Source organism: Phaethon lepturus, unplaced genomic scaffold (genome assembly GCF_000687285.1).
Source record: "Phaethon lepturus isolate BGI_N335 unplaced genomic scaffold, ASM68728v1 scaffold9858, whole genome shotgun sequence".
Classification (NCBI taxonomy): domain Eukaryota; kingdom Metazoa; phylum Chordata; class Aves; order Phaethontiformes; family Phaethontidae; genus Phaethon; species Phaethon lepturus.
In genome coordinates, this window is record NW_010559704.1 from 46734 (window position 1) to 64273 (window position 17540).

The 17540-nt window shown below is 36.1% G+C and overlaps 1 protein-coding gene across 1 annotated transcript in view; it reads right to left on the reverse strand.

Annotated features, from left to right (window-relative positions):
- CUL1 (cullin 1) overlaps nt 1-17317 on the reverse strand; it is a 34951-nt gene extending 17634 nt beyond the window's left edge. The window contains exons 1-7 of the mRNA XM_010293442.1: nt 17021-17317; nt 8665-8839; nt 7300-7467; nt 6206-6256; nt 5164-5254; nt 4283-4446; nt 264-426 (exon numbers count right to left, since the gene is read on the reverse strand). Of these exons, the coding sequence (XP_010291744.1) occupies nt 264-426; nt 4283-4446; nt 5164-5254; nt 6206-6256; nt 7300-7467; nt 8665-8839; nt 17021-17160 (952 nt within the window). The 5' untranslated portion in view covers nt 17161-17317. The remainder of the gene's footprint in view (nt 1-263; nt 427-4282; nt 4447-5163; nt 5255-6205; nt 6257-7299; nt 7468-8664; nt 8840-17020) is intronic.
- Between the last annotated feature and the right edge of the window lie 223 nt (nt 17318-17540).

Here is a 17540-nt window from a genome sequence, read left to right on the forward strand (position 1 = left end):
CTCTTGAAGCTATTCCAGCTGTTAAGAGAAATCAAAATGAGAAGTGTTTTGCCTTAATATTTGAAATCAGAATAGGCTTCTCGAGGCAATAATCTCAGCCATCCCAATTTAATCAAAAGTTGCTTGTCAATCAGTTTAGTGTCTATCTTCTCTCTTAATCTAACTCCTGAACAAATCACATTTAGCCATCACCAGAATTTACATTATTCACAAATCATCAGGGAGGAGCTCTAAACCTAAAACCAATATTTGAATCTCCTTACCTTCATTTTTGTCGGCATCCAACAAATTCTGAAACTCTGTATGAAATATCTCCAGGTGCTTTTCGATAAGTACTTGCTCACATTTTCGTGCTAACTCGTCTTGTGTGCTTTCATGCAGATACACCTGAACTCTACGCTGTTCCTCAAGAAGGCGAGCTTCTGCCTAAAGAACATATATAAACATGAAACCTGTACAGAAGGCAGAACAGAAATCCAACAGTAGAAAACAGATGACTGTTTAGTAAATTCATCTAGAAAACAACAACAACAAATCTCTCACTAATGTGGTGTTACGGTCCCCCTATTTAGGCAGTTATTTTTCTGGTAATCATAATGTGATCCCCTCCCCACATCCATATGGAATTGATGTTTATGTTGATTATAATCTTATATACTGTTTAAGGGGGAGGGGAGGAGAATCACAGCAAGATTGTTTTACCATTGCTTACGAGTAAGTTTACAGATGGAAATCTGCTGTCTGAAAAAGAGAAAAATGCTGACATGAGATGCTGGCAGTTTTAGCATCAGCAAGCTCTCCAGCTACAGAAGCAGTTTTGTTTAAGACAAACATGAATGTATTTCATGCCTCCACAAAACTAAAAGGCAGAAAACTACAATTTAGCAGTATGTCCATGACAAATTTATTTGAATGTTCTCATCTACATTCTTATACAGAAAAGCTTCCCAATAATTTAAAATCATTTAAATTATAGTAGCATTTAATTTGGCAAATGAAATGCTACATATGCATATCTTTTCAGCAAACCAAAATTCTAAACGTCACTTAAGGAATTGTACTTACGCCAAAATGTACAACTCGAGTTTTTTTATATAACAATTACCTTTATTTTGTTTGCACAAGTGCTAAAGATTAGCTTTATAAGCCATCTGTAATTGCAGTACATTATTAGGCATAAAGTGCATATGCCCCCTTAACAGTCCAAATTATTTATATTAATAGTGTCACCAAGAGAAGGAAATTAAATTAATGTATTTTCCTAGTATTTTAGAATATGAACTAAACATGAAAGATCGAATTATGGACACACACACAAAAAAGAATAAGTACACTGCATCATACACAGATAGTTTTAAATATTCTCTGCCACTGTTAGCTTCACTCATTTCTGTAATAACTTTGCCCACAAATAAGCTCTTGCAAAATGGTCATGGATTACTGTCTCCTAGAGTTAAAAAATACAAGTCAAAATATGGGAAACAAAATCAAGAGTTTGGGAAGGGATATAAACTCATACGTCAGAGTACTTGCCAGTTTCTTACCAGCAAGGAATAACAATTGACTTCCTTAATGACAGCAAATAGGAGCAAATCTTTCTGATGAACGCTGGAAACTGGAATCAGACTAGTAGGACTACTTATCTCACACTTAACCAATTCTGTATTTCTATAGTTCAGGAAATTCTGCCACTTATAATGCTGCTTCTTCAAATACCTTAGACCTTCACTTCTAATGTTAACAAGTCAACTCTCACTTTGAGTTCCTTTATGAAAATAAAGATTCACTCTACCTTCAAATTTGCTTATAATCTCTTTTTGTGTTCTTATAATTCCATTTTCCTTTTAATGTGGTATTTCAGAAACAAAGGAAAAATAACTAGCTTACACAACAGTATCTTTGGCTGGTTGAAGTATAAGATCAAAAGTTCAGTTTGAGACTTTATTTCAACGGATAGTCTTAAGAAATACTGACCTTCTTCCCTACAGCATATCAGGCCATGCCAGCTTTACTCATGAGTTCTGGCCTGAGAAGAAAAATGCACAATCCTTCTAAACTCAGTAAGTCTGCCTGTATAACTACATACACATATCCTAAGTCTAATTAAGATTCCATTAGTATTCTACAAGAAACAACCAGAATTCTACTATATCACGGAAACACTGATGTTATGCTGCTGTGCACTTTTTATTTTTATTTTGCAATGCTATTTATGCCCAATTAGAACTCAATGCACAGTGCTTCAGTGAGAAAGCCAAGCAAGCGTACTAATAGCGGATTACTTCGTAGTTCATACTTCGAACAGATGACTTCTAATACCTTCTTTCTGACAGTATGCTGTGTGACTGCTGGACAACTTGCAGCTTTTCACATCAGTCTCATTTAAGGTGCTTCATAACAGAAAAGAACCCTAATTCTAGCAATACCTGAGTAATAATTACGGGGAGTAGTACTCATTCCAGGCATTTAAGTGACATGCAACATTACAATACCCAAACCAAGAAAAATAATTAAGAAGTTTACGAAACTGCTTTGTAAACAGTTTAAGGAAAAAATGTTAAGAATTCCTTATGCATATTTAAGTAAGATAAAACTGAAGGACAAACCTATAAGAATTTTAAATTAATAGTTCTGAAAGCTTGCACGACCTCTCGATCTCTCCAGCAGAGCATGCAGACTACAGAAATCAGACAATTTGTTCCCATGAAGCTTTTAGCTTCAGTTCATGTTTCCCCTTTCCATTAGGTCACATCCTGTAGTTTGTATCATTTTGCAAGCTCTGATCATATTTACTGTAGAGTCTAATACACATCTTTTTCAGTTTCACCAGTTAAATCCCAGGAAACAAGTAATGAAAACAAAGTTCTTGTTCAGTTTGATTTTAATGTATGCACATTATCTGTAAGGAGATGCCAAGACAGCCCAAATAGCTTGTATTACATCTCCAGTATATGAATTTTAGCAAAGACTTAAGGCTATACACTTTCTTGCTGAAGATTTCCCCTGTCTTCTGCTAGCTTTATATGTGTTTTCGGCTTCAGGCAAAGCAAGTTGCTCTTTTGTGGATTTTTTAAGTCTTGAAGATTATTTGGGGTTCTAATAAGTTCTTTCTACTTGCCATTAATCTCTAGTTCTTGAAATAGCGATGACCTTCAGACAGCTTTTTACTTTCCTGAACCAAGGAATCCTGGATGAGCTAGTCATTCTGGTTACAAATGACTGAAATTCCCTTACTCTGTTCTTATATATATATTTTAGGATGAAAGTAAAGACAAGAAATTGAAAGGGACTAGCAAAAATAATGAATTCAACAACAACAGGAAAGTAAACATAGTCTGTGACCTACTAGGCAACTACCCCAAAGCACTAAAAGCAAGATTCATTTTACTGTGTTACTTCTAGGACTTCCCCCCCCCGCCCCCTTCCCCTTTTTTTGAGTAAATCATTGACTTTAATGCCAAGACCCAGAAAGGATATGTTCTGCGGCAAAAAGAATTACACAAAAGAAACACAAAAATATTGCAGGAAGGGATGTGTATCCGCATATTACATACTCAAAAAGCTCTCTCTCTTTTTTTTTTTTTTTAAAGTACGCTGCAAGGGGAAAAAACAAATGGTAATTTAGAGAGTGAGAAAACATGCTGAGAAAAATACATAAAGCAGCACTTGTCCAAGATGGAAGATGACTATTCTATTTCACATTCAGTAAGACTTACTGGTTATTAAACCAGGCTAGAAATAGTCAATGTTTACCCAGCTCGCTCTTTAAGTAGTCTCTGGTTTGGGGGATCCCAGACAGGGCAATCTAAGAATTTAAATCTGGCCTCTGTTGATCAGTAGGGTTCATTACATTAAAATATTCTGAGAGAATTAAAGCTAATTAACAATCTACTACTTTGGCCACCTTGCTCAGGAAGAGATTGTAATAGATGTGCCAACACAGAGTTCCTTGTATAGGAAGAGTAAACTAGTAGGTCTAAAGATGAATGACTATTTTGGTGTCTTGAAGTCTAACAAAATCTGAATTTATTTTAACATTCTCTTCTCTTTTGCCCATTAAGAAAGTTTCAAACTTCCATTGTGCTTACTGAAATACACTAAGGAGACAAACTTCACACCAGATAAATATAGAAGCAGATCACCACAGGGAAAAAGAGCTAATTGTAAAATAATAAGCATTTTAAGAAACAGATAATAAAAGCCAAGAATTTATATTACTTCACAGATATCTAGAAGATATCTGTATCCAGAAAATAATCACAAAGCTTATTAAGTAACTTACCTTCTTCATGTACTCTGTGACTGGGTTCTGTTGCAAAAATTCAGTACTTTCTCGTGTATAAAATCTCTCTGTGTCAGCAAGAAACTGAGATTCAAAGGATTCTTTATAGACAGTTAGAGTAGGTCCTTTTGCAAATGCATCATCTTCATTCAGTCCCAGCTCCACTACAAAAAAAAAAAAACAAAAACAAAACAAAAAAGGCAAGTAATCACAAACTTGTCTTTTATGAAGTGGTCTCTTGCAAATAAACAGGTACGCTACTTCTAACTTACATTAAGATAATCCATTGGGACAGTACCAGCACCACTTTTTAAAACTTTTTAAAGTATATATTTCCTTTGCATTTTAAAAAATAAGCAGCAGAAGACATTATTGACGTAAACTGCACTTTTTGATACATTACTAAACGGATGACAGTGAAGTTTTCCAAATCCTGTCTCAAAAGCTGGTTCAAATTCCCCTTCTATTTATTCCTCTTACACTTCCAGATTATATGCATTTATGTTTTTTTCTTAATGAAACTAGTGATTAATCTGCATGGCAAAACTCTCAATTTCATGCAAATGGAAAAAAAGAATCCCACCCCATTTTGTAAACTACTATGCTTCCCCACTTCCAGATTTAGTTCCTAAATAACTGATTCATAAACAATGAACATTTGTCTACCGGTTCTGCTTTCAAGTTTTACAAATATGGTACAATCAACTGAAATTGTGCCAAGTGTCTCTAAAACATTAAGTTAAACAATATACAGCAGCATTTGTTTTACTGTAAAAATGTTTGACATCCAAAGAGGTGGGATGCTCTTCTGGGCTCTGACAGGGAATATATATTTATCAAATTTTAAGACAGTAATAAAACCTTAAAGAAATATCATTTACCATAAGACTGTACAACTCCACTGATCAGCCTTGTATTGATAGTTTCACCATTTCTTTCCTTTTCAATCAATTTCAGCACAGCATTTGTTACCTTAGAAAACAGAAATTAAAAGTCAGTCAAGCCCAGAGAAAGCAGCTGGTAGGTCAAGCACAGTACTTAATTAGGAGTGTATTCCTATATTCAAGACAAGTCAAATGCCTCAGGAACAAAATTTAAGGAAACCTGAACATAAAAAATTCCTACAGACATCACAGAGTATGCTACACCTTTAAGTTCTACAATGTAATTACAGCCTGATTAGTGGTGAACTGTAAAAGGGTGTGCAAGTGCTGTTTTCTTTTGTTGGGGTTTTTTGTGTGTTTTAGTTGTTTTTGCTTGTTGGGGTTTTTTACATTTCAAAAAGCATCTTCTAAACCAAACTTCTGTCTGTTTTATACCTGAAATACAAGAAAACTTTGCAGTAAGAGCTGAACTAACCACCTGTACTTTACACAAAGAAAAATGTTGACAAATAATTGCAACTACTGTTTCTCTACACTGAAATCTAGCTAGTATTTTCATAACATAATACAGTCTTTTCATCATGAAGTACTTGTAAATAAGACTGAAATCCACATACAAAAATACAATATTTTGTTGTGATGGAATTTCTTGTTTTATATTGTGCTTATTCACTAATTAAGAGACCAAAAATTCCAGGCCTGTCACTGTTCTCGCACAATCTTGACTCTCAAACCTTAAAACATGACTGTCAGCCTGTACTCCTGCTTGGCTTGGAAACAGTAACTTCAAGAGTCCTCTCAGCAAAGAGGTAACAGAACAATCTTGGTATCAAGGTTCAACCACACACAGACAGAAAGGCCCATTGCCCCAAATGTTTAACTTTTTAACATCACAAACAAGAAGTAGAAGGTTTCCTTTTATTTTCTAGGTCCAACCCTCCTACTCCCCCCATACTCCAAATTCTCCTTGGAACAGTTACTAACAATATATAAAATTAACCCTATAAAATAACACTGCAGTTATAACATCTATATATACCTGCTTATTTAATGGCCTGAATAAGCAGTCTCTCCAGGTCACCAAAGCAAGCTAGAAGCAAAGGAAGGGAGATGAAAGTTGGAATAAATATATACACATATACATGCAAGATAACTCCTTAAGGAAAGCTGATATAGTATGCTAAATAATCAGAACTTTTAAAATTATTATATTTTGGCACACACATTTCTCATGCAACAAGACTGTTTCATAAAAAAATTTGCCATTTGCTTTATTACTAACTCTACCTAAGATGTCCCCTTTTCTGACAGTGATTCACTGCCAACTCTTAAAACTAACAAAGGCTGCAAGTTCCTTTGACAACATACAGCTTTTTTTGTTGATTTTCAGGCTGACATAGTCCCTTAGCATTAAGCCAGTGAAGTTACGAAGGAGGGAAGCAAGGATACCAACTGTTTTCCTATTATATGCGAAGTTATTTAAGCGAAGCAATAAAATAACATACCACTTTCCTAATGCTTTACCAGAAAGGACAATAATTATCCTTTATTTAAAAAAAAAAAAAAAAAAAAAAAAAGTACTTTTAGTTATCTGAGATACAGAAGTTCTATGTTCTTCTCTTGTTTATATTACTTTACATTACAACAGAATTATCAAGATCCCATATCAATCTTTCAGAACTGTACCAAAATAACAGATTACAAACCAAATGTTGACTGAATCTTAGCAGCTTGGATGCTAAAAAATTTGCAGAGATGTATTGAAGTCAACAGAAAAAAAAATGCAATTTACTTCTTCATTTGAAACACTTGACTGAATTCTAAGTGGAATGACAAGGCCACACTGATGCGCACAGACAACAGTATAAACAACAGATATTCAGAAACAACCTCGACAGTCTAATATTGCTAGTCTCAATATGTACAAGGCAGATTGATAATCTCACAAGCTTAGACCCATCGAATTTTTATAAATATAGTGGGGTGGGAAGTATGGAAAGGGGGGAGATTTCCACTTTTCCCACTTCTTCAAAACTTCTGTGAGCTTCATACAAGTTTCAAGAAGTGATCTGCAGGATAGTGCAAGCATGACAGATGGAATAGAAAACTCACTTGCTTCAAAAAGCTACTTACCGAATAAATTTCATATATTCCTTTACGACCTTCATCACACTCACGACGAACCCAATGTCGATTGAGGTAGGCACATATTCCATTCAATACTTTACTCGAAAACCTATAATCTTCCCACTGTTGAGTATAGAATTTAAGCACACTCTCATCCATCAAATCTTCACCATCCTGAAATAACAAAAGTTCACCAGCACTGTTGGGGAATTTTAAGGTACAACCAAGATCTGTAAGGGTGTACAAATTGACTGTGTAATAAATCTACACCATGCAATGTATTTATAGGAAACATAGTGCTAATACATTTATTGCTACATTAATAAAGCACAAGGCCAGTATGAGATTTAGAAATTAGAACACTGGTAAAAAAAATGCACAGCCTAGACAAAGCTCCAGAAGACACTCCGGTCCCTCCTGTGGGAGATAGCAAGAAGGCACCACATCAGAAACAGACAGCGACACTGATGAGAGCACTAGGTAAAACATGCCAGTGCAAAAAGTAATGCATTCAACATGACAATCTCCATAAAATATAGCACCGACTCCCACCGCTGCTACTTGGGCAGCTGAAGCAACTGATTGTGAATGGGGTCTTCTCTAGGACTCTGTCAGGCAGTAAATGGAACCCTGTATTACTGGAAATGGGTATGGCATCATATTTGTTCTTGTTACAGAAAAAAAGAAAATAAAGTTGTAACAAATGGAATTTCAAGTACGTTTCCAAACTGGACCACTACAGCCTGAACAGGCAAGGGAATAAAACCAGGAGTGCATTCTGGAGAAGACCTCAGACACCTTTATGCAGCTTCATAAATCAATTACGCAGTAGACTTGATAGGACACCAAGAATTCTCTTATTATTGCTCAAAACTAAAATCCCAAAAGCTAAAAGCATGTCTCCTTTCCAAAAATACCTAGGAACTATTCTCTTACAAAGCAGTCTAACATTCCACTCTCTTGGTAATTTATTTACTAAATTAATGTCTACCATCAGGCATTTTCAACTTTACAGGAAACTGTTTTTTCAGCATTACTAATATGCTGGTTAATTGGTTAGAAAGTCCAGCTGTTCTTGTTCAGGATACAGGACAGCTTAAGATGGCATATAATGTTACTTCTATAAAACACAGAAATGACGCATTGGCTCGAAGGGGAAAAGCAGCTCACAGGTATGTTTAGTGACTGATCTATGCCTGAGGTAAAGCCTACAAAACTTTCTAATGGCTAATGGAGACAAAAGCAAATTTCAAGATCATTCAGTTTACTTCCAGTGGCTGCACATAGATCTCTAGTTTTGTCGATACAAGCTTTTCTCAACCAATCCATATCACTACTACAAATATAGATTCATCTAATGTTCCATCTTACCTTAAGGAGATTTGTCAAGTAGTTCTTTAGAAATTCTTTTAGCCGTTTGTACAGTTCCAAGCCAACAAACTGAGCACCTCCAGGTGTCTGGCCCTTTTTTGATTTAGAAGGAGGTACTCCAGCTCCCCGTGCTTGATTAGACTGGTGTACACTAGTACAGTAGTTATAAACATGACTGACAGGAAAGTTAAGGAATATTTATATGCCAGCATGGGACATTAAAAGTACAATGTTACTTTCATTAAGCTTTTTTTATATGACCATCAATGACTTAACCATAGTACATTACAAGACGCATTAGGCCACATAAAATCAAACCAAAGCTAAGAAAATGAAGCCATTTTCAGCAGAATTAGCTGCAGCAGAAATCTGTCAGACTGCCAAATGCACTGCAAATACTGACAACAACATTAAATTTACCTAACACTTACTTAACAAGACCACCAACAAAGCAAAGTAGTGGAATTTGCTTATAAGATTATTTTCAAGGTTTTAATAGAATTTCTTTGATCTACTGTATTGGCCTTCTACAAATACATAAGCTTGCACTTGAACAGGAAGAAATTTCACCACTAGCCTCAAGTAACATTCAGTAGTTGAAAACACAGAGGACAATACTTTTTGGATTCTTCTGAACATAATCCTTTATAAAAGATTTGGCCATTTACCACCAGCAGACAGAAGAAAAACCTAGAAAGCAGTAATGGTGACACACACGGTGTGCATTTCAGTGTGTGTAAGTGAACTTTATGATGAGATTCACTGAAACTAATTTTAGGCTACATAATCCCAAAAAATTAAGTATGTGGTAGTAATATTTTTTCCTCTCATATTAATACAGTCTGGAAGATTTACTGTATCTGTTAATATAACATTTCAAGAAGACATTCTGTTTTCTGACCTAAGACATTAAAATATTCAGAATTCTTCCCAAGTAGTAAGCGGAAGTCACATTACTTGAAACACTGCAGATAAGAAAGCACCCTGAAAGAAACTGCACTCCACACACAAGGAGAATAAACTAGCTTGGTAGCACTCAAATTCAACTTGATGAGGATTCAGATTTGACAACAAAAATACCCTAATGACGCACCTGGCAAATGATTAGTCAACAGGAATGCAGCTACTGAGCACTCATGCTTCTACTGACAGTCTGAGGGCAGGCTTTTTAGTTATATCCCTTGTCAGAGAACATCGTATTTAAGCAATCCAGAAGGTCTACTTTGGTTTTAACTTGTGCTTTAAGTAATGGGCCACGCTTTAACCACTAGACAGGCTTCCTCCAGAGTATGCCATGTATTAGGAAATTAATATGTTGCTGAGATTTGCCTTTTATCTTTCCCCTTCAGAAAGACCAGTACAATATAATGGAAAACATCAGCACAATTAAATACCAAGGGAATTATAAACCCCAAATATATGATGCGTTACAGTCATTATGAACAGACTTGCTTCTAGTATTTAAATAGTAAAGCTCAAGTAGAAAAATCTCTTAAAATACACAGTTAACTCCCCTGCAATTTCTTTTAAAAAAAGCTTCACAGACAAATCATATCCTTAAACTATGTTTAAGGATCAGAGTATCCTGCATGCCACCAGGAACAAGGCTCACAGTCTGTGTCAATCTAAAAGGAAAGCCTTCTCACACTCTATCCTCATGTACTTGTTCAGAAAGTTATCACATTCTGTCCAAAAGAGTAATGATCTTTGGCTAAGATTAACCTCTTTTGAAAACATACAGCATTAATTTATTTCTTACCTGTTACCTCATCCAGGTGCCAAATAATTATTTTCCCATGATATCAACCAATAATATAAAACTTTGAGCTTAGCAACTGAACTTTTATCAGCCTCTTATCTCTAACAGCCACTTATTTCCTGGACATTAATGATTTCTTCCAGTTCCTAGTCATTTTTTTGTTCAAACTTCCTGGCACTTGCTACTTTTACAATCTACATTCAATTTCATAATTGCCTGTTCAAGTGAGGAATGCCACACAGCCTAACAATTTTTTTCTAGATACAAAACTTTCCTTCTTTCCACAAACAAAAAAAGCAGGGCTTATCTCACAGTTTAACTTTAAAATAGGTAAAATAAGGTCTTAAATGGTGTATGGAAAGTCTCTCCATCACGATACAAGGAATTTAAGGCTGATTCATAAGTATCTAGTTGGCAGTCTTGCCTCCTTCTTTGCCCAACTCTCCTATCCCAAGTGGCTTTAAGCAAGCCTGAAAATAACGAGGATTGTCCAGATGACAGGTAATTCTTGTAGTTTTTGTGAATACTGCCTGATGAAAATATTCTTTCTGTTCTTCTCCAAGAATAATCACAATAGCCTTCAGAAAAATAAAAGACCAAGGTTAGAAGACATAAGCCTTTTTCTAACCCCCAAAATTCTACTATTAAAACCAGGATTCCTTGTAAACATTGAGAGAGACTGAGACCTTTTGTCCATGCCTGCCCATAATCAACACAGAGCTGGTGTAAAAATATACCAGTACTGCCCATCTTTACTTGTTATTCTGGCTTGAGTCTTGCTAGCCAAAACAGCACTTTTGAAATGCTCCAGTTTAGTTGTTCTATGCAAGTCAAACTGAAGTTAGTTCACCTGTGCAGAAGGTGGTTTGTAAGTGTAAATAACTCTTTGACATATTATACATAAAAGAATGTTCTCTCTCACTTTGTTTACAATCTGTATCCCCACCTGCTAAAACCAACCACTGACAGAAAGACTGACACATTCAAAACAAAATCAGAATTGTACTGCTTATAACAAAGTACATGACAGTCCATCTGAGAACCACAAGAGGAATGCTATGAAGAGAATTCTTGGTTGCAGAAGGCAAACTAAGCCCCTCAACTGCTTCATATGCTGGAAGGCATATACATATCCAAACAGCTAGTAGGAAACATTTCTGTGGGTGTTTGCAGAATTCTGCGTAGCAATTCATATACTACAACATGCAGAGAAGTTAATTCATCAATAGAATAGTTTGCACCAAAGTGAAGCTGCACTGCTCCCCAAGCTTCTGGCTGCTGAACTTCAAGATTTGGCCGAGCAAACAGACAAACCATCTACAGAAGAAACACAGCATGATCAATCTCCTCTAACTTTTACACCTTCCTTACAGTGAAGGAGAAATTACATTTACCTACCTAAATTAGAATTTGAAGTAGAAGACTGCAAGGAAGTTTATAAATTGATTCAGCATTGTGCTGTTTAAGATGAAAAATCTTTTTCAGAACTTTATTCTTCTCTGAAACTCTTCAAAATGGGATATAAAAAACAGTCAAAGACAAATTTTACCGCCTTTGTCTCCAGTATCATTCACACTGCTTTTGACAACCTTGACTCAGTTTCTAAAGCTGGTCAGTGCAAAGGAAAAAAAAAAAAAAAAAATTCCCACGCTGCCACGCCGTAACAAATTTATGGCCTTGTAGGAGATTATTTCCACTGAAGGAAATGATCCTGACACACAACCCACCTGGGAGAGCTTACTTGCCACCTGCTTTTCCAGTAGCATGGGAGTTCATGCAGGCAATCAGTGATTTGGACTGGGAAAGTGACTGCTGCTACAACTACCCATTGTCCCTGTATCCTTTGCTTAGCAGATTTGAACTTCTGTGTCCGCACAGAAATGGGGAAAGTGAAACAGACTCTTTCAGTAGTAGTGCATATACTTTCTGAGCAAGTATGCCATCAAAACACAAGCTTGAGCGCATGCCATAGTCACCTCTAATCTATCCTCCACCCAGAAAAGAATCAAAATACTCCATACAGCATTTTTTCCCTCCAGTATCAAGTGCAAACAGAAATTATGCGAGACAAGTATCAGTTCTGTAATTCAGTACACAAGAGGAAAATACTCAGATTTTACAGTGATGGGTGGAAATTACTCAGTTTCACCTCACCTTAATTTTTTTTTTTTAATAAAGAAAAACAGTTCTGCTGAGGTAATAACTGATTCCCCCTTTAGCAGCACAGCTGGGTCCCTGCAGTTTTTCCACTTTGCTATGAAAAATTAACATAACTGGAATAAGTCTACTTGAGGAACTGATATGTAAAATTAAAAGGAACTGAAAGGGAAGCAGAATTAATACAACATAGCACAAAACTATAGGGCAGAGAGAAATGACAACAAAGCTTTTGAAAAAGGAGGAAACGCAACAACAACAAAAGCTGAACAACTCTACCTAGAATTCCTCTCTCATTACTTCTAGTTTCTTTATAATAAATATTTATTATCTACTATATGCAAATTTAGGCATAAATTTGCTATGTCACAGAACTTAAAGCAGTAATTAACTCAATGCTGAGTGCTCTGTCATCTCAAAAGCTGGCCTACAGGAACAAGTTGAGATTAGTTCCACTTTTGTAAAAAATTTATATTTTCCCAGATTGCACCAAAGGCATGCGAGAACAACAGATAGAAAGTTACTGAACATACTGATAAGAAAATTGCTAGGAATGATTATGGAAGTTTTGTATTCTTGTAAAACCACTTCTAATACTAGCAATACAGCTTATTATATTTATTGAAGAACAGCTTTACATATTTTCTTCAAAATTATTTCAACTCCTGTGTGTCCAGAAGATTACGCTGTGCAAACCTCACAAAACTACCTCATGCATAAAGCAAGCTGCTAAGAGAAGTGGACATGCCTACGTGACTTTAACTTTTCAGAAGCCAAATAAATGAAGGAATTTTGCACAAGTTTTTGAAATTATGAGGTTGCCAATAAGCAATCACATTTCAGAACAAGTGCTTTAAACATCCACTTTAGCTTTGTGAGGAGCAGCAGTAAAACAAAAAAACCAGAAACCTTCACTCTTTTCAGGCACGTATCAGCAAGAGCCTATTTTAACTATGTTCAGTTCATCATCCGGTAAGGAAAGGTTACTCCCACAAAGCAGCTCAAAGAGAACAAACAAAAAAATTAAGACTGCCCCCAACCCCATACATTCTCCATTTGTGTTTCAATACACTTTACCCTAAGATCAATTACACATTTAAGTCTTTTGATTAGATACAATTGCACTGTTAAACCATCCCCATTTTAGTCAGGGAAGGACTGAGGCAGAGACTGAACCAGCTATTACAGCATCAGCCACGCAGCTGCTATGAAAATCCAGGCATAGCTGAACTCAGACATGTTTCTGCAAGTCTGAGATTGGAGAAGCTTCCAGCAAAAGCCATCTAAAGACTAATAGATAACTTCTTGTTTCCCTCTTCATGGCATAAACACAAAAGAATCACAAAGAAGCGCTGAGTTACAAGGAAAACACAAATTTTCACAGACAAATGCATATACAAAGTGTACAGTCTTTATGCCAGGAGATGTAAGAACCACCATAACTGAGGCTGCTTTTGAGTTTAAAGTTATTTACATTGACAGAAGTTGGTTTTGTACAGAATATTCTTGGTTACTATAAAAAGCAAGTACAACAGCAAGTGATCATTGTGGAGAACAACATAAAAAAAAGGAACTGATCACACTAACATAAACATATTCTGCACTTCTTTCAAACTGAAGCAGCAATTTTTATAAATATGCACAAAGCCATACAATTCCTTGCCACACAAGGGAAAGTGTATTATGTACCCTTTGAACACATAAAACAAATACATTTACTTCTACCTTTGCATTCCACACAAGCACTAACTGGTACATAGGAAATGCTATAGAATGTCATACTGAATATAAACAGTATTAATACTAGCAGACAGCAGAGGCTGCTTTGATGTACACAGAGTGATCTTCAGTATTCTCAGATATAGAAAACCCCTGGAACAATCAATCTCTTCTCCTGTTGGAATGAAGGGAAGAAAAACACCTTAAGTCCAAGCTCTGGTGTGCACTCAGAGACTGAATCTAGCATCTCACAAAGAGACACTCTGAACAAAGAAAATTAATGGAGGTAGGATGGAGGTCCACACACTCTTATGTGCACAACTCTTCCAATTCTTTCCCTGATTCACTTGAACAAGTCACAACAAAAACTTCCACATCTCCAATCATTTTTGACTGAAAATTTGATACCAGATACAGGAATAAAGGCAGGCTTGCTTGTACGCCTGGTTCTCCTCCTCTTGAGAGGGATGAGATGGAATCTACTTCAGGAGCAATACCCTGCTTCCCCCCTCCTCCCCGAAAAAAAAAAAAAAGGAAAACAGAAAAAGAAATAAAGAAAAAAGTGGGGAAAAAAGGACAAAAAGTTATGAGGAAATACTAAACTGTTCATTGTGCAAAATTTCCAAACTGCTGTCATATCCAGCATCCTTGTAAGTAAGGTTCATCTTCAGACCAACTACAACTGCAGCTGAAACTCATCTGCGTCTGTTTAGCTTTCCAAACCAAGTTGACAGGCAGAGCTTCCCAAAATAAAAGTCCATCTGTCTACTCGACTTGCTGTATGCAAAGACTGAGCAAATGTGTTACAGATACTGCATCTAAAAGAGAAGTAATCTTTTAAGCACAACTTTTGAACATGTGCACTTGGTATAGGATACAAAGTGCATTGTTATCTTCACAGTAGACTGAAAACTCTTAGCCTAGCCAGCGTCAAACACTCAAGTAGCGAGTGTTACTGTCAGACTACTAAATTAATCCACAAATGAAAGTCAAACACCAAAACTATCCACTAAGTTAATTCACTTATGAAAGTAACAAAAACCATCCTAAGTTTCAGATCAAACAACTCCTTGAAGCAGCAAGAAGAAGGAAATGAATAGTTTAATAGACAATATATCCCTTTTACAGCTTCATCCCAAGAATATTTGAGAACATCAGGAGAGGAAAAAAACCTAAGTGTTTTAACATTACTATTATAAGAACTACTTTGAGTTCTGTCAAGCAGGGCAGCTGAAAACTAACAAGAGTAGATTAAAGGTGCTCAGAACAAAAAACCCTCTCTCAAAGATTCTACCACATGTCAGATTTCTCTCAGATACTCAACTTTTGCAGACTGCTTTCATTCAGTCAAGAACAATATTGAACCTAGCGCTGCAAGAAATCAGTCGTTTTAAGTCTTAGGAAAAGTTCTGACCCTAAACCAAATGTAATTTCATCTTCCCATCACTATTAAACAAGTATCCTAGAAACATTCAGGGTTTTTCCCACCCCCTCAGGAGCATGGATTCTGCAGGCACAGACAAGATTACAGATCAACTCTGAGATTACACGTACAGAAAACAAACTTTTTATCTCCATAGGAAGTCCAGAGAACTACAGAATTAATTGCTCTATAGCCTTCAAGCCCTCTTTCTTTTATAAAAGCTCTATCCTTTCAAAAAAAATTAACACAGATTAAAACTTGATATGCAATTCCAAATCAGTGCCAGCAACAGCTTTAGATGTTAGTTTATGTATCAGAACAATAATCTTTCCTATAAAAACTCTAAAAATTGATAAAAGAGCAGAACTAAAGTAGGATAGGAAATGTTTTCCGTCATCATTTCTTCTACCATATGTCCACACACTTTGGTCTACCACCATCTTCTTAAGCAGTGCTTACTCTGCTGAGAAATACAAGATAACAAGAGTAAACACAGAACAGATGCAAAACAGAGGTGGTTCCTCATCAAATCCATTTACATGCCACTTTAGAGGTGGAACATAAAAGGAACTCTCATTTTCCAAACAAAGTCCTGAAGTCAAACACTGAAGCTATAATACAGCAAGAGGCACACCTGTCCTTCAAATTAGCGTTACACATTACCTGACAGAAACTAGTTTCCTACATCTTCCAAATGGTACTTCAGCACACACGTACAAGCATGAATACAACCCCCTTTTAGCATCTTATAAGAACTCACAGAATGGGGACATGCTGGAAAATTTCCATAGCTCTCTGATGCAAGCTAGGAATTCAATAGAAATCCACTGGGCACATTATCACTCCAGCGTTCCCTGGGTCAGAGTAAAGTACGACTCTAAGGTTGACAAGAAAAAAAATTTCCACGTGATCGGACATTATTACCAATAAAACCTGCAGCATAATGCCAGACACTAACATATAAAGGAAAAAGAATTTCTGTGTTCTCTTGGTGTACTGTGGACTAAAAATTAGACCTATTAAAAAATCACTTTAAATATCTGCTCTGTCAAAGACAATAGTAATCAAACCTGAAATTCAGAGGTAGCCATAATTACAAAGACAGTTCTCAACACAACAGAATGTTCCTGCTTATTTGCCAGTAAGATTAAATAGAAAAGGCTGATCTTCAAAATAAAAATGTGTTCTTAAAAGCCACTAAGTCAAATAGTTATGAAACAATTCTGAGTTTAGAAAAGTAAATGCTTTCTCTAATCTACTAACAGTGAAAGCACTAACTGGCTTCGGCATTAGGATACGTGTAGAGTTCCATGTATCTGGATTTTGCCATACTTTGTCTGGTGTAAACCTGCTGAATTCCAGCTCTTAGGTCATCCCATATCTGGTCAAGACCAATCTGTTTAAGTCCATGTGGGTTCTGACTCCTATTCGACGACATTTTGTATTTCCTGTAAAGTCTTCCAGTGCAGCAGCCTGAGATCTGGCTATTCCTCCATCAGAATCACAAGTCAAGTAACATTCTAACTCAGCTGCAGCAACTCAGTGAGATATTCGTTACATACAAAGAGTGATGTTTCCCAGGAAGATAATCTGCAAAAGGAGAAGAAAATATACACATTATATGACATTCCAAATTCATTCACACTAGAGAAAAAGATATAAAATTATTTCATTGAAATATTTTCATTTACACAGATGAGAAATCCATTATGAGATCTGAAATACCAGAAACAAAGACCGTAACGCTGCAATTCAGCAATCTGTTCAAAGCCTGAAGGTCAGTGCTGCTGACAACAAAACCCTAATGCTAATAAGAAA